The sequence below is a fragment of the Falco biarmicus genome, chromosome 4 (genome assembly GCF_023638135.1).
Source record: "Falco biarmicus isolate bFalBia1 chromosome 4, bFalBia1.pri, whole genome shotgun sequence".
NCBI classification, from domain to species: domain Eukaryota; kingdom Metazoa; phylum Chordata; class Aves; order Falconiformes; family Falconidae; genus Falco; species Falco biarmicus.
This window is the reverse complement of record NC_079291.1, coordinates 6694551-6712991: the sequence shown is the minus strand read 5'-3', so window position 1 is coordinate 6712991 and position 18441 is coordinate 6694551. Positions and strand designations below refer to the sequence as shown.

Below are 18441 nucleotides of genomic sequence, written 5' to 3'. Positions count from 1 at the left end.
AATCTGCACAAGTTTCTGCTATCAGTTCAACATTTAAATAGACTAATTCATCTCTTCTGACACACCTGGTAGATTTCATATAATGAAAATAACTAAAAGAATTAGTGCAATATACTGGACAGATCAAAGTAAAACGTACTTTGGAAAACAAAGTTGCAAAGTTCATTACTGACAGACAGCAGTACTTATGTTACAGATACAGGAGCATCATTTATTACTGTTCTAACCATTAAGGAAGAACTTAGAACCCCCTTTGATTAGAGAGGAAAAAAGTTAGCTTTAAGTAACTGTACATTCTGTATACCTTTAAGCAACTCTTAAATATTACAGAAAGTATTAAACAAATGTAGACTACAATGCAGAGTACCTATTTACAGTACATTAATATCCAAATTTAAAATCAAGTTGGATGTACATAATCGTTAGTGCACTATTTTTTTCCTTAGGGGAAAAACAAACTGTAATGGCCAGCAATGATCAAAAACAAGAAGTCACAGACATTGAGTTTGATGTAGTTTTACTTGAAGAGCTCTTACAGTTTGTAGAGAAAAAACCAAAACCATCCTAAGTCATAAAGTTAAGTTTACTGGTCTGTACCCTCTGACCAGATAGAAATAAAAGTTAAATTTGATTTATCACTAATTCCCTTAGATAACTAACTTGGTTGATATAATTTACATACAGTGTACCAACTAAAACTCCACTTTTCTGCAAGCACAACGTTTTAAAATTGTTAATGCAAGTATTGTTTTTAATCAAATTATTAAACTATGGAATGTATAACTAAACAGTGGATACCTGCAGAAACAACTGGTTGCGTCAATACTGTGAATAAGTTTAAGTATTTTTTAGATCCTGTTTCTAGAAAGGTTTTAAAGCACAATTGAGGATTATGAGAAGTCCCAATTCTATTTATTGTAACAGTGATCAGTATTGAGGCTACAGGAACTGGCCAATTAGGTCCACGGAAAGCAGTTCTTCTACACCCCTAGTAGTAAGTGATTTTTAGAACCTTTCAACTGAAGGAAGTTTATTCTGCTTCCATTTCTCCTCTACTGCTGAAACATTACAGCCAGCGGCAGATACATGCATGTTAAAATTTTAGGTCAAGAGAAAACTCGGTATCATGAAATTGATAATTATCGTAAAGTCTCTTCGTTGTTTGGAAGCTGTACTGGGCCAGGTTAAGCACTCCGATTCCATGGTTATTAACAGTTAGGAAGCAGAAGAATATTCAGAACAGTTTAAAGCAACTGATGTTTTAGTTACTACAGCATTGACTCTTGGGTGGTTGTGTGGGTTCAGTAAGGTCTACTCCTCTTCCTCTGGCAGAGTTGGCTCCTGCATTCTGCGGTTCATTCTTGGGCAATTTTTTTGCTATAAAATCAACAAAAAGAGTTAAAACTGAGATTGTATTGCGATTAAATCACCTGAGTACAAAACCAGTCAACACTATTACTCCATAAGCTTATCAATATAATCACTATAAAATCCGATTTGATTCAGTGCGTTGGTAATAAAAGAAGTTAAGACACTTCTTCATGATTAACTACCTTATTTATGATTTTCAAGACTGAAATGCATTAGTAATTTCAACAGTAAAATATATCTGCAAAGGTGTGCTATGCTGGTAAACGTTGGCTCTTGTAGAAATCCACTTACACAGAACAGGCTTTTTTGTGCTAAAAATATGCAGAAAAAAATTAAAAGGCAAAAAACACAGACATAAATGGGTCAAACTACTCCTGGCTATCTAGCCAGAATAAGCATTTGCATACAACATGTAAAATGACCCTCAGCACTAGATCCAGACCCTCATCTCTCTTTAAGCTGTCTCTTCTCTCCAGCTCTTTTAAGTCAACTGACTGCGATAATTTCTTTGTTGTCCTTATAGCTCCAGGGTACATTTCTTTGGTCTTGACATGAAAAATAAGGGTGACAAATGTTACCCTTCTGAGCAGTAGCTCATCCTGTTAATTTTCTGAAGGAGAGAAAGCAGAGTTCTGGGGCTCTCTTGCCCATGCTACCAGGACCCAACAACCCTCCCTGTTCTACAGTTTGGCTGCATGCTTTGACTGCAAAGTAATTACTTTGCCCAGGTTTTTAAAGAACTTTTCCTAAAAGGAATGAAATGCAAGTGTAACAGCCAGAAAAACAGCAGAGTACACATTAACAAGATGTTCGGTGGTGCTAAATAATCTCATCTAAGATCCCTTTCCACAAAAGGCTAGACCAGGTGATCTTTTGAGGTCCCTTCCAGCTTGGGCTGTTCTACAATTCTGTGTCAGAAGCCAGGAGTTCACATGGTACTAAACTGCTGAGACAGTACAAAGGGACAAACCACCAGTAAAAAAAAATGCCTTCCGAGCATTGTTGTTCTGGTTTCCACATCCATTCTAGAACTGTAAATTAACATGTCTGTTTTCTTTAACTGGAATTTCTGAATTAGTTCTAAAGCATTCTGCAAGCAGCTGTAGCCGCATCCCTCAAATCTGTCCACGTTTTTGTGTTTCATTTTCTTTCATTTCTGAAGATCATATTTACATATGGTCCCGAGAATTGCATCCAAGTTGTGCAAAAAGCCATTCGAAGTTTCATGCAATATTTATATCCCTGCCAAGATTTCCTTTCAGGGTCCACTGCTGTACAGATTTTGTTCTGTTCTGATGCACTGACAAAGCTGAATTTCACCCATCAATGTGAAAGAATACTCACATGGACAACCAACCTTGCAGACAAAATACCCAAGTACTAATTGGGCATTGTTTTCTCAAATTTACTTTTGTATATTTCATTATCATACAGAGAGGTAAGAATTATTGTGGATATAACAGATTTTAAAAAATTATCAGATTTAGGGGATTTTTTTCTAAACAAACTGCAAACTGCACCTTTAAGCAAATTCATTTTAAAATTTCACCAGAACAGTGTAACTGAGCATTTCTGTATCATTAAACACAGGCCTATCTTGAGCATTTATGAGAAAAATACGCTTTCCACTCATACAGTTATGTGTTCCCCCACCCCCAAGTATTTATAGTTAATATGAAGCAAGTACTTTAGTTATAAAGTGTTGCTATAGTGATCATTTCATTTTCATCTGATAGAAGTTTGAACCACACCACAAATTACCTTCTGCTTTACTGACTTGGAAAGCAGAAGAGCTCTTTAGAAACATTTAATTTCAATAGCAATCCTGTTTTTCACAAAAAGCAGTGGGATAGAGAGGTCACTGTAGTGCAAAATACAAAACATATTTAATAAGGTTAATTGACACTACACATTACTATTCCCCAGTAGCAGAGCCACTACTGTGATTAAGGTTACTATTAAATAAGTTAGCCACCAGCCTAAAAGCTCATGCTTTCTTTTTCCTCCACTTACAAAATTTTATTACCAATTACATACAATTTTGTGTCTATCAATGCAATTTCTTAGTCATTTATACTTACCACTACATGTTAGTATCGTTACAGAAATCCCTAAGATTACGTTAGGGCTAAAAATATATTAGTAAATATACTTTTTACAATCAGTGCCCTTTACTTGTACTCGGACACTGAATTTAAGCACACATCACCATCTTTGGCACAACTTTTGGATATCTGATAGCTGCATTTAGAATTCAAATAAAATTTTAAACACAGAAATGTATTTAGCAAGTGTTTTGTTTACCCTAAATTGAATATTTGACTTTTTTTAAGCAAGTTATCATTCTCTCATTCTGAAGTGTTTCCAGCTTCAATTACCGCTGTCTCATAAAAAGTACATTATTCCAGGTTCTGCACTTATCCAAGGCAGCGTAGAATCTGCTGCAAACAACATACCAAAGGGCACACATTCATACACTTTCACTTACATTCTTACACTAAGTTGATAAACAAAAGCCAAGTAAATCTTGCAACTAAGAAAAGCTGTGTAAAACTCTTAAATTACCTATACCAGGGGAAAGGTGGGTGGCTTTTTTTTATATAACAACTAAAGCTTAATTTTGCTTGAGCTTGATGCAGTACAATATTTCAGCATGGAATCAAGACAGGTACACAAAACTTGCTGATAGAATTCAAAAGTAACCTCTAGCTTAGCTATTTTAAATCCAAATGTTTTGGTGCTTGACAGAAACTTGAAGCACAGTTGCACAGGTGTTATCTGACCTCTGAACATCAAAACCAGTATGAAAACTCTTAAGGAAGCTTCAGTGCCAGAATCAATTTTTGTGAAATCCAAAGATCTTTGGTTAGAAAGATTGTGATGGTATGAACCTCACAAAAAGGATTCCCTTAAATTTTCAGTTTGTTTGTAGACTCACCAATTGCCATGAATATTTCATTTACGTTCATAGATGTTTTGGCAGATGTCTCCATGAACAATAAGCTGTTATCATCTGCATAAGCCTGTGCTTCCTGAAAGTTAAAGTAAGAATCATTACTTCATTAAAAATAAATAAATATCACACAATCATTACACATAATTTTATTGCTACTAAGGGACAATTTTTATACCATTTGGAAAGAAATAATGTTTGTTGAAACACGTGTGACAATGTGTTAATCAGCTATGAAGTTACAGTTCTATCAAGCAGATAAACATCTAGAAAAGCAAACTTAAAAATCCCTACTCATCTTAAAAAGATCCAGATGGAAAAATCTCAGACAAGACTAAATAATAAATAAAAATACTTATTAAAAAGACAACCCTGATCCAGAACACTAGCTGTAACAGCAAAACCTAATAAGCTCCAGAAAGTGCCAAAGCCGATTATTACCCTGGAAAGAAGGCAGTTTGTGAACAATCCTGAAACTTTCAACCATCAAGGCAGATGGATCAGAAAAGTTTCATTATCCTGACAAATTCACAATTATAAAGTAAACGTGCAGTATTAAATATCTCACCACATTATCTCCCTTTTCAGTCTGAATTTTGATCTGAAATACACTGTTTATAAAAAGTTCCCTATTTTTGCCATTTCTCCTTAGCCAATTCAGCTGGGAATCCCCAGCTTCTTAGAATTACGTAACTGTCTTTGCATTCAATAGGAAATCTGCAAAAAGCCAAACCACAGAATACCTATGATGAAAAAAATAATCTACAGTACTCTATATTCATTAGGTTAATATCTGCTAAGCTATGTGTAACTATATCTGAAATCACACGCTAGCAAATACTCAGAAATCTAAAACGTGCTTTGCAATGAGGAAGGATTGTCAAGTCTGCAAGGAACCCATAAATCCACATTAACAAAGACCCAAACATCTCAAAAACAGTAAGATTGTGATTGTACAAAAAATAGTAGTTTGGTAATAATCTCATTAAGTTTTTCACTGCACACACGTATGAAATTTTTGTTAAATATCACAATTTTTCACAAAACACATATCTTTATATTACAATTAACATGGAAGTATATGGAAGTAGAACATTAGAAAACAGTTGTTGAATTCTTGCAGACAAATACCTAAACCACTGCTAACCTTCATAGTTCAGCTCCTATAGTTACAAAAGGATTCATTACTATACACAGCAGTATCTTACACAGTGACATCAAACACAGATTAAAACAGTAAAAGAATTAATGACTAATAGATGTTATCTCAATTAAAATTCAATCAATCATGAATGGACCAGAACCACTAAGTTTTATTTGCTTTGGAAGCTCTTTTCCGATGACTTGGTTAAACTTCCTAGAAGATAAAATATAGCAGTGAGAGCACAGATACATCCGCTAAATCAGAAAGAATGCCATGAAACACACAATTAAAACTTGAACACTGCTTCAACAGTATAGCCTAACCAAGTTAAGCCCATCAATCAGCTTTGTATCATACCATAATCAAAATCTCCTGCTGACAAGTCAGAGAGAATGGTTTGCACAGTTACTGCTACCTCACCCATTGAAACTAGTTACTGGTAATTTGGGGCAGAAGACAGGAAGAAGTTACATCAAAGAACAGAAATTCAATTAGCCGTAAAGATATGCAAATGAATTAGTTATTACTCAAAGTCTAACTTAATTATTCAAAAAAGGCTATTGCTACATATCACTTGTACAAAGATTTTTTTCAGTAACATGTACAATTCAGTATCAATTGGCATATATATTTAACTGCATGACCTCTATAACAACTAGAGAAGTTCCTCCTAGGTTTATTTACTTTCTATTCCAACAAAAATGCTATTTCTATACACAGAAGTTATGTACATACCTGAAAATCCACAGCTCTCTTGTTAGCTAGATCAGCTTTGTTTCCTGCTAAAGCTATTACAATGTTAGGACTTGCTTGTCGCTGAAGTTCTTTGACCCAGTTTTTCGCTCTGGCAAAGGACTCCTGTTAATGATTGCAAAATGATGCAACTGAGTTTTATTATCCTTTTGTACTCACCTATTATCCTAATCTCTGTTACCTACACTTCAAGCAAAAAAGCCAATGCAATGCTGTCGTCTTTGTCCAAAGGCACACTTTTAACTTGCCAACTGAGCTTTTAAAATTAAACATTCCTACCTTAGTTCTCAAATGTGCTTAGTTGGGATAATGCTGAAAAAGTAAGTAAAGATAGGAAGATCTTTATGTAGACAGAGTAAGGAAAGAGAAATGGTAAAGAGAGAAAATGGGAATTTTATAGGAGAAATCAAGTTATGAACAGCTATACTGAGACTGTCTCAAAACACTTCCTAATTACTGAGCACTGTGTATTATGGTACAGGGTTTCTCAGTTTTTTAAGGGTTCAGATTTTTAAGTCTTACTTCACCAAACACAAGTGAAGTTTATCTGAGCTAAGTTCAAATAAAAAGAAAAAAAAATAACCTTAGGTTTTGGTCTCAATAGCTTGTGCTACTTTTCTAATCCCTACCCTTTTAACTTCCAATAATACGATATTAAAATAATCACAGAATGGGTTGGGTTGGAAGGGACCTCAAAGATCATCTAGCTCCCACCCCCCTGCCATAGGCAGGGATGCCTCCCACTACACCAGGTTGCTCAAAGCCCCACCCAGCGGGCCTTGAACACTTAAGAGATGGGGCATCCACAGCTTCTCTGGGCAACCTGTTCCAGTGTCTCACCACCCTCACAATAAATAATTTCTTCTTTATATCTAATCCAAATCTACCCTCATTCAGTTTAAAGCCATCCCCCATTGTCCTATCACTACATGCCTTTATAAAAAGTCCCTCTCCAGCTTTCTTGCATGCCCCGTTTAGGTACTGGCAGCTGCTATAAGGTCTCCCTGGAGCCTTCTCTTCTCCAGGCTGAACAACCCCAACTCTCTCAGTCTGTCTCCATAGGTGACGTGCTCCAGCCCTCCCTCTGAGCATCTTTGTGGCCCTTATCTGGACTTGCTCCAACAGGTCCATGTCCTTCTAATGTTGGGGGCCCCTGAGCTGAACACTACCAAAAATAAACTATCACCAGGAACGTGGTGAGAGTAACAGCTCAATTCTGGTGAACTGATTTAGAGGTATGTTTGAAACACTTCTACAATGCAATTTGCTTGGTTGCTTGCTTTCTCTCTTTTTTTAAATACAATAAACCCCCCTAGAAATGGTCTTTTAGCAAAAAAGGTGTACAGACACAATTTAACATTACATAGTCCAATATGAAATGAGCAACCTGAGTGAAATATGTCCCTGTCCATGGCAAAGGCGTTGGATTAGATGACATTTAAAAGGTCCCTTCCAACCCAAATGATTCCAAAATGAAGAACTGATTCATTCAAGTCAGTGAGAAAGATTAAGGAGAGATTGATTCAAGACTGCTATCTTCCAAATCCCCCTTGTGCCTCCCTAATACAGTACTTACCTCATTTGTAATGTCGTATACCACTATAGCTGCTTGTGCTCCTCTGTAGTACATGGGTGCTAAACTGTGGTACCGCTCTTGCCCAGCTGTATCCCAAATTTCAAATTTTACTGTTGTATCGTCAAGACACACAGTCTGGGTTAGAAAAGCAGCTACAAAAAAGACAGAGGAGCTGAAACCAGAAGTCTGCTTATATCTCTATGTTCATATAAATTATATTCACGGAGATGCAAGTATGATTTCCTTAAAAAACTCAAGGCTATTAAAATACAGCAGGTTTGAAGCAATCATTAGCTGATAGACTGTAACTCTGATCAACAGAGAACAATTACTTAAACAACCAGTCTTCCCTCAAATTGAAGACATAAGAAAAAATTGGGAAGAATTCTCATTTTTCTTTTTGTAATAGTGAATCTGAGCAACCACAAGCCTTCTCTAGTCTTTTAAGTACATTTCACTCTGCTTCACCAGATTATACAGAGTACCTGTAACAGCACCCCATCCAACAGTTCAGTTATTTAAATTCTACACATTTACATTACTTGAATAGTATCTAAAAGCCTTGATTTTCAGCTCCTGAAAAGTCCACCTTAGCTAACAGGTATGGAAGAAAGAATCACTTCTCAAAAGTTCTTGTTCTTAAAGCAGCCATATTGTCAATTCTGCAAGTGATCTCAAGAATTAATATCAGCATAATTTTGATAGCCTGCAGTTTCAGGGAAACTTGCATCCATTGGCACTATAGCTGAATGCATTACCATTAATAATGGTCTTCTAATTACAGAAAACAGTAACTTATTCCAAGTCTTCAAACAGTTAGTCCCAGCAAAGATTTTCCATTCAGATCAAGATACACAATAGAAACATGGAGGTGAGTACCCACAGAATATAGAAAATTATAAAAATCAAGCTAAAATCTCAAGAATTTATTGGGGAAAAAAATTCTGGAAAGCAGGATTTCCTTCTACTGAGTTCTCTTAGCCCTTTGAGTTTTAACTCAGCTTGTTCTACCTTAGTTTTTGAAGTTTACAAATAAAGCATGCAACTATTACAGTGGTCTGACAGGCTGTCTTGATTACCTGCTTTACTGTCACATTGTTTGCCCAGTTATAGTACATACACAGCAGAAAATGCAACAATTTCAAGAAATTACATGAAAGTCTGAGCAATCCAGCATAAATGTTTGTAGTTCTTCTTCCAGTCCTGACAGCCATTTAGTGAAAGACTGGACTGGTCTGCCCTTGCTCTTTTCACAAAGAAACAACCAGAAAAATTTAAGACCTTCTGCTTGCTGAAACATTAAGGGAAGCCCCCTACTTGGCTGAACTGCGAGGAGGCTCTCATCCCTAAGCGTACTGACAGACTGTGGCCAATTTAAATCTAATGTCTGAAGAGGCACTGACCCATAACCCTTGCATACCTGGGATGTTACCTTGTCCCACATACTCCAAGACATCACAGCCTATGAATCATTCCAAAACTGCTGCAACTTTCAAGTCATTACAGTAAACCAAAAGCAAGTCAATCTTGCTTTGTAATCAAATCCCCCAGCTGCATTACATTGTAACTAACATACAGAAGCCGACTAGTTAAGTGGTCAGGTGTTCCTGCTTCAGGGGTATTAGCATCCGTCACTGATGAGCAGGGATGTTGGAGAAGGTAAAGGCTTTGATGTTCCAATGTTAAATCACCGTGAATCTCTAAATGGTAAATATCCAAGCACTGGTAAAACAGGCTCCTCTTGGTAGCTCCCTAAGCAGCCCAGAACTAAAATAAAGAGGAAATAAACATGCATCCTGCATCAGACTAAAGGGCATCCTCCTCAGAACAAACTCAACATTGTATTTCTCCAAAGCAACAGTAAGGTGTTAAACAAGCAGAATCTGAAGTTCTTACAGACATTATTCTCTTCAACAGGAGAATGTACCTACACACCATAAATGAAGGGGTGTACTTGGGATGAGAATTTAAAAAAGGGGTTTATTCTATGACATCCTTTTGTTTTTGTTGAAAGGAACATTTCAACCCCCATAAAATGCCAGTTGATTTCTGAAAACAAGGTACCTTTCTTCTATCTGGCAAGGCCATAGCAAATTAAAAATCAGCTATGTTAATTATCTGAAAGCCTATCACCCATGACAGCCATAATTTTTTGTCTTAAGCAACTAACAAGTATTGCTACACTATCTGAAGTGCAAAAACACACCACTACTATCCAGTATGTCTGTCTGTAACTGCACTCTTTCAGATGTTTTTATTTAGATTCACAATGCACATAAGCCTCTCTTTGTTAAAAGGCCCTTATGTATACAAAGAAAATTACGCCTTAGGCAACTACAAGCTACAGAGTCAGACAGTTTTCTCTACGGAACACTTTTTCTGAATCCCAACATTGCTGCATTTAATATCTCTCAGCTGCATTACATGGCATTTCCTTGTTTCTATTTCATATGGAAGAGGCACAACTTAATACAGAGATTACACTAACTGTATGTCTGAAATTGAACGTAAGGTCTTATTTAATCTTTGTATAGATTTTAAATAGTGTAACAGGGTTTGGGTTATCCCTAGTTCTACCCAGACACTAAACCAAGAAGAAACAAAAAGGAGGTTAGAAGAACTGGACATCACTGAAATTGAACAATGAATTTAACTTGATTTTTTTAAAAATTAAAATTCACGTTGATATTGGGAAGTTAATTCACTATAGATCTTTGAGAATGCTCTCCATATTACCACATAGCTGTGTAAGATTAATACAGGAACCTTCCACACTGACACCCACCCTAAAGCCATTATACAACACACAAAGCCAAAAGTGTGCGTTAGTAAGACTGCTAAATGAGAGAAAAAAGTGGCTGCCCATTTATGCTGACAGATACACAAAACAAATACATGTAACAGCTGGAAATAGGGTAAAAAACATGATGCAATGAAATTCAGCTAGTATTTATTTTTGTGATCTTTGTAGATTTTTTTACATTTCCACAACTGTTCATGTGTAAAGACACATACGGACCACTGATATGGCTTCATATAAATATTACAATGAAACAGACTGATTCATGCAAGCAGCAACAACTAGACAATATTTATCAATCCATAAAATCCGTATTTTGCTTAAGTCTGTATGATTAAAGTTAAAATTTATCCAAGGAGGAATAGAGCTCAAAGCACAAACTTAATGTAACCGAAGAAATCTACTGGAGGGTTTGGGGGTGGGGCGTAAAATCTGTTCACAGTTAAACAGACTTTTTTTTTTTTCTAGTAGCCAGCACCTGTTTTGTTCAGTCACAAAATGTAAAACCAGCACATTAAATTCTGTGGTTACTAACAGAGAACGGTATATTCAGCAATGTAGCACGTTCTCCTGAATCAAAAGTAAAGCCAGGATGCATACATGACAATACAACCTTTTTGGAAGATGCAGCATTTCCCCCCCCCTATAGAAACCAAGTTCTTAATTCTTGCTAAGCAGTTAGTTCATGCATTAGGCATACAACACAATTAAAATAGCCACACATCCACCCACAAACAAAACGTAACATCAAGCCCAGTTCTCAGAACTATGCAGTTCAAGCACGCATTTGCTTTCTCCACCTTGTGCCAACTACAACTTTAATCTTAGCAAGTTACAGTTCTCAATTAGAGACATAGGACTCAGTTTTGATTCTTGCTGTCAATGACCCATTCTAGAAGTGCCATTACATTCCAGGTTGTCAAGGACAAGGACAATATAAACTCAATGTGAAAAAAATTAACAGGATAGTTTTCTCACCTCCAATCGTACTTTCTTGAAACTCATGAAATTGTCCTTTTACAAAACGAAGCACCAAACTTGATTTGCCAACTGCAGACTCTCCTAATAGTACTAGCTTGAACTGGCAAATTTTATTTCCAGCATTTGGCCCATTGGGTCTTGTTGCTCCTCGATTAGCCATGCCCAAATTAGAAAGAAGTCCTTTGTTTCAAGCTCTTGAAAGCAAGTTCCAGGGTTCAGATTTCAGTGGTGCTTCTGCCAGTAACAACCTGTTTATGAAAAGACAGTGGGTGATATTAGAATTACAAACCAAGTAAGAAAAAAAATCTAATTCATTAATGCTTACAAGTAACTTGTCCTAACATTTACCAAAGTCAATAGTCCAGAGCACAGTTACCATCGCTATTAAGATGTCAACTATAGAGAACATCTGTGACAAATGAACCAGTTATCTTCTTCAATACTTAGTCTTCCAATTAAAGCTTCAAATTAGGACATTAAAATCCAATTATGTTTCTTCTTGTAAACCTTCAGTCTCTTACTTCTTAACACATCAAGATGAAAGTATAACAATAGATTCAGGCTTTCACATTATTGATAAAATATCAAATGACAAGAAATACTAATTCCTTCCATAATTTTGCTATTGCTGAGCAATATTCTGAAGTCAGCACCGCTATGGGATGCTAAAAAATTGAGCAAATTGGGAAAACTCAATCGCCAGTTATTTGCAAGTATTCTTCTCAATTCACTTCTAACAGTCTATCAAATGCAATTTCCTTAAAAATACAATGATCTTGATATACAAATCAATACCTTCTCTAGTTAAGAATTGTACTTTGAAAAACAAAAAACCAAAGCCTTCTATATGTAGAAAAATGGATTGACTTGACCAGCTAGAATTCCAGATCACTTTGTGAAAGCCACCACAGAACTATATGACGATTAATTGTTGTTTCCAGTACCAACATGTCCTAGCAGATCAATATTCGCAAGAGATCTTTGTTAAGAACAAGTATGAACACAGTGTATTCCCTTGTCTACCTACTCTTCTTTTAAACTCCTTAAAAAACCCAAAAGAAGTCACATTTATTCATATGGACAGAGAAGCCTTTAGACTCTGCCGGTATCACTTCTGAGCCTAAGATTTATGCTTTTTACACACTTAACAGATTCAATCTTTTTGCAGGTAGGCATTGCTGTACAAATGACTGGCATAATCACCTTCAGTATTCTCTTTCCTCCCAGTTGCCAAAACAAAATTCTAAGTGAGCCCACAGGAAACATACCTAAATGTTGTTCACTCAGCTCTCAGTGATAGAAACATCTGCTTCTAAATTTCTGCTAAATAAAAACCCCTAAAACACCAAACAAAAAATCACCCTATAGATTTATCCTACTCCAGTTGATTATTTACTTGAATTGTACACATTTTGTGGTAATACACCTTTTCTAGCATCTAGGATGCAAGCAAGTTAAAGTACATTAAAATGGATTTAATACCTATCTTGCAAAAAGGTAAGTAAACCCAGTATTTTCAAGTGACTTCTTGTTCTCTCTTCAGTATAGTAAAGCAACTACATTTTTAACCAAGTGGCTGTCTTTAACCATCTCCTCATTTCAAACCACTAAGCACATGTGTCAGGCACTTGAGCATTCCAGTTTATGGCACACCTAGCTCAGACACTAAGCCTTCTTTCTCCTTCCTCACTCTCTTTGGCAAACCCAACACGAGTCCTCAAGAATCTTCTTTTCTGGAGAGTGCTTCCAGCATTCCAGCAGAACTCCATTCTCCACTGGGATATGCCCTTACAAATTCATTTCCATGCAATAAACAATGAATAAAATATTAGCATATTTATTCACTAACATAACAGTTGAAAAATGGTATTTTATGTCTCACTATAAACAGAACTTGAATACAGGTCTTAGGAAAAAAAATTTTTCAACATCTTAAAGACACTCCTATTTACTCATATTGCTCCTTTTCCCATACCTCAAAATAAGTTAGCTACTTCTAGGTAGGATATTCCAGTCCTGTAGTCATCCCTGTCTGTCCTGAGTTTATGTCCTGATTGGTATTATGATAACCTTAAATCAACAAATTCTTTTTTTTATTTTATTTGCACAGCATCATCTAATAAATATCAGGCTTTAGATGTATGTTCTTACAAACATGTGAAGGTGTACCACAGTTAAAGATTGTTTCTATGAAGCAAAAAAGCCCCTGCATATCCCATATTATTAAGTACCATAATAATGTATAATGTATAATAATACATACCAAAATTCTTACTCAATAAATTAATTTTTGTTTAGTATTCTAGAATACAAGAATGGAGCCAGTTATTTTTAAAAGTACCAGACCTTTCATGCTTACAGTACGAACAATTTATACACAGCTGGTATGTTGGTTCCCAGGCAAGACTCTTCCCCACCTCCACCCTACCCCCCATGCTGCTCAAATATACTCTGCAAGTTGTGGAGCAATTTGGATAAAGATGGATCCGTGACAACAGTTAATCCCTCCCTAGCTATATTACAAGACAGAAAGCAGCAAGGCATAGCCAAAATATAGGTAGCTCAGAATACTACTGGCCATCTGTTTTTCCTTTGGAGAAGTAATGAAGATAATTAAGTTATTTCTGTTTTGAAAATGAAATACATCTGTGTTTGCTGTGGCATTCTAGTGGTTTGGATAACCATGAAATAATTACACCCCTTTCATCTTAATTCATCCCATGCTTTTCTAGACTCTGCAGCATTAATAGAGACATAAAGACTACATCCAATAACCATGTGAGTTAGTACTCTTTGGAGCAAGTGACTTCTACATGACAGAGCAAGGAAATCAATCCACTACACCAGTTATTCACTATGACCACTTTTTACTCGCTGTTTCCCATATTGAGAGCAAAAGGAGGTCTGACTGAAAAACAGGCAAGACTGATTTAACTCGCCTAGTATCTATTGGTTTCAACTGGTTATTTACAGCTTCTAGTTATGCAGATTTTTATCACTTAGAAAACTGTAATTACTACCCCTTAAAAAACTCCTTCAGAACCCAAAGCTGAAACAGGTTGTCAAGAAAAATACCTAATTCAATTTTTATAGATGTCCAAGCTACAGAAGCTGTAGTTGTTAGAGAGCTTCAAAGTTTACATTCTTCCTTCCTCATCAGAAATCATTCCAGACGCTCATATACCACGTAAAAAAACCAACCGGCTGTCAAGCTGATCAAGATCACACTACCTGAGAGGAAGACCATGAAGTCCCAGAAACATAATGCAAACATCATTCATTCAATAGTCACATTGATATAGCTAATAATGATAAAACCTACTACAGTCATACCACCCACTTTTTAACAGCTCAGGATTACAAAAAAATAAACCCCACGAGACTGAAAACCTGATAGAGCACATCCAGATGATTTTGTTACATTAAAAAAAGTCACTAGCACCTTCTGTAAGTATATAGAAATCATCATCTTTTAAAGTTTCAGATGATACTGAAAATCTTCAGTAAGTTCACAACATGGCAACACACAAACATGAAAACCAAAAAATTATTTCCTTAATCTGAAGAAAAGCAGCACTGCAGTTTGACATAGCCATTACAGAAGGGTTTTGATCTGTTCTTTTTGCATTTGTGTGATGAACATAGTGCCTCACAAGGATTTAGCAGTAGATTTCAATGCTACAGACCCCATGCATGCTCCAAGCCTCAGGTCACATTCATTCTCCAGTTCCTTAAGTCATCTGTAAAATACTAGCGTTGGGAACCGTAACAACACCATGCAAGAGAGGAATACTACATTCAGCACCCGGCGCACACTCCAAATTCAAGTCTTTTTTTGAGAAGTCACTCCCAAGATAACTCTGAACACTTACTTCAATGGCTTTCCAGCAATATCTATTTTTTACCCTTAGCTTTGGTGAAAATTTCCAGGAAAAGACCTACCAACATTTCACCCCCATTTTTGTATACTAAGTAAACTTTGAACCACGTGAAGAAAAAGAAACCTTGATGAGACATTTCCATTCATCTACACAAAAGTACACAACTGTTTGATTTGAACCAAGATCTTAAACTAACACGTATGGATGTAAGGAAATTATATAAAAGTGTGCTAAGGAAAATACTATGAAATCTCTTAGATGGATGGCTTCATATGGATAGAAACGAGGGAGATTTTCTTTTATGGAGTTTAAGGTGAGAACTCAGTACTTTATTAAAAGACAAGGCTCATTTTACAGTGTTGGGTACTGCCAATACATAGGTCCTTCTGGCAAGTAGCAACTTTCACTCTTCTCATGGATATCCCCCAAAGGCACAGCAGCTCCATGCTGAAATGCCAAAACAAAGTTTGGAGCATATTATTAGCAAAGTACTCCAGTTAATTTACCAAATGCTGGGTGTTCTCATCACTCTAAATGAGAAATTTACATACTGCTAGATAGTCTTTTTGTTAGTGAGTTTTATTTACGAAAGACTCATAAGTATTTTAATAGATAACCACACAAATTTTATTGTGCCTGAGTGTGTACAAAAAACTAACAGCCCCAGCCAATACCTACAAATAATTTAATGGCATAATTCAGTCATTTCAGTGTTCAGATGAGTGCCTATTTTAAACTACAAGAAAGCTATTACAGAAGTATCAAAATAACACCAGTGACAAAAGCCAGCCTACTGAAGAGATTAAGAGAGTTAACACTGTTCCTACAGTGAATGTGATTAAGTGCATTATCAAATGCAAAGAACACAACAACATTCATGTTAATTTTAAAACCAGACCATTCCACCATTTTTATATTTCAGAGCAAGTGACAAGAGTTTCTTACTGTGAACACACATACAACTGTAGTAATTTCTAATAAACTCTTTCATGCTTCTTGAACAGAGACAGATCACACAATGCTGATGTTGCAACCATTATCTACTTTAAATTTGTTTATACTGGACTATCTTCAAGGTTTTAAAAAGCAGCATCTCAAAAGCCTTGCTCATTAGGCACTCCTACTAACAAAGTTTTCTCTTATTCCCATCCATGTTTGGCAGAATTAGCATGACATTTTGCAGTGTTCAAGACAGTGATACATGTAACTATCAAAATGCTTGTCACATATAAGCCAGTTTATATTGAAACATGAGACAGTAAGTTAACACGTGAATCAATAGTCACTGCAAAAAAACACTGCCTTCCAATTAAACATAATAACCATCTCATGAGCTCATACGAACAATGTATAGTACCATTTGCTTTCAGATAAACTGGTTTATCATACAGGAAATGTAAGTAACGATGACTGTACTATCATTGTCTCCAGCCACCTCACTTCAACCAACATCTACCTTTTTCCTGACATTTCCTATTACAGAATAACAATACACACATGCAATCTAGCCTGCCTTCAACTCTGAAAATTCTCTACCAGATTGGAAAAAACAAAGATGCCATGCTTTTTACTTGTTCTGAACATTACGTGGAAGAAGCTGATTAATTTCAGCTGCTTAGTTAACTGTTCAGCCACTCTCTTCCACCTCCAGGCTCTGAAAGAGGTATAAAGTAAGACAAAAAAAACCACATTCCAAATGCCGAGAGACTAGCCTTCCATAGCCCTGTTTTTTGGAACGTTTTGATTGCTGTTAAAAGAATTCAGCTCTCCTCTAAGACGTACGAGGGCACAGGTTTGCTCCTCCACCATAGCTTTACGCCTAGTTCCCACGAGGTCTCACGTAGAGCCTACCCAATATACTAGACCGGTCGCGACCCCCCAGACGGCGACGTGCGGTCCGAGTACTCGACTTCCCACCGCACTCCCCGTCCCTCCTCCAGCCGCAAGTGAAAGGGAAGGCGAGGGACCCACCGCCCAGCCCCCCCTGCGTCCCCCACACGCCGCTCGCAAGGAGCCACCCTGCCCTTGCGGCCGGACCCAGCAGCGGGAGCTCGCGGCAGAAGGGCCCGCACGCAGCGCAGGATCCCAGCGCTCCCCTCAGCGCCGCGGTGCCTCCAGCCTCCGCCGCCACCTCCCCTCCCCCGCGGCTCCCTTCCAGGCACAGGAATAAGGGGAAGTGGGAGAATCGGGGGCGCCATTTTGAGACGGGAAAGGAGAGACCAGCCCCCCCTCCCCGCACGCAGGGCTGCCCACCTCGGCAGCCCACATCACGGCCCTGCCTTCCCGCTCGGGGAGGCGGCCGCCAGCAGGAGCCCGAACAACAGACGCACGCCCGCCCGCCCGCTCGGCGCAGGGGCCCCCCCGCCCCGTGAGCGCGGCCCCCCGCCCCGCCAGCCCCGCCGCCTCACCTGGCCGGGCCGCGGCGGCCGCGCGCGGGGGAGGGGGAGCAGGGGCAGCCGGGCGGCGGCGCAGCGACGTCTGTCTGTCTGTCCGGCCGGCCGGGCGGGCGGCGGTGCTGGTGGGCGAGCCGGGGCAGGGTGGGCGGGTGGAGGAGGGGGAAAAGGGGAGGCGGCTCCGCGGCGGGGCGCGGGCGAGGGGCGGGGGCGCAGCCGTGCCTCACCCAGCCCGCCGCCGACTTCCGCCGCCGCCTCTGCCCCGACCAAAACACACCACACACACACACACGTACTTCCGCCGCCGCCACGTCACGGCCCGCACGCGGCATGCGCTTCCGGTTCGCTGGCACGTCACGTGACTCTCTTTCCCACCTTTTCCCTTCCTCCTTTTGTTTCCTCTTCCCCTCCTCCCTCTGCCCGGCCGTCACCATGGCAACGCGGAGGGCCGGAACCCCTTTCGTAGCCGCCGCCGCTTCCCCCCCACCCCCCCCCCCCACCCGGTCGCCACGTGCGCGGAGGCCTATGGGAGAGGCGCGAGGCGGGCTGCCCCCCTCACCCCCGGGCCCCGCGGCGCCACCGCCGCCAC

The 18441-nt window shown here is 38.6% G+C and overlaps 1 protein-coding gene across 2 annotated transcripts; it reads right to left on the bottom strand.

Moving 5' to 3' along the window:
• Positions 1 to 500: 500 nt before the first annotated feature.
• RAB5A (RAB5A, member RAS oncogene family) lies at positions 501 to 18144 on the bottom strand. 2 transcript variants are annotated; one of them, XM_056337967.1, is made up of 6 exons: positions 18080 to 18144; positions 11576 to 11826; positions 7798 to 7949; positions 6204 to 6326; positions 4310 to 4403; positions 501 to 1377 (listed from the first exon to the last, which is right to left on the bottom strand). In XM_056337967.1, exons 2-6 carry the CDS (start codon positions 11736 to 11738, stop codon positions 1262 to 1264), a joined length of 648 nt encoding a protein of 215 aa, XP_056193942.1. In that variant the 5' UTR covers positions 11739 to 11826; positions 18080 to 18144; the 3' UTR covers positions 501 to 1261. The 2 variants fall into 2 exon arrangements, with proteins under 2 accessions (XP_056193942.1, XP_056193941.1); XM_056337966.1 differs by lacking the exon at positions 18080 to 18144 and adding an exon at positions 17868 to 18061.
• Positions 18145 to 18441: the final 297 nt, after the last annotated feature.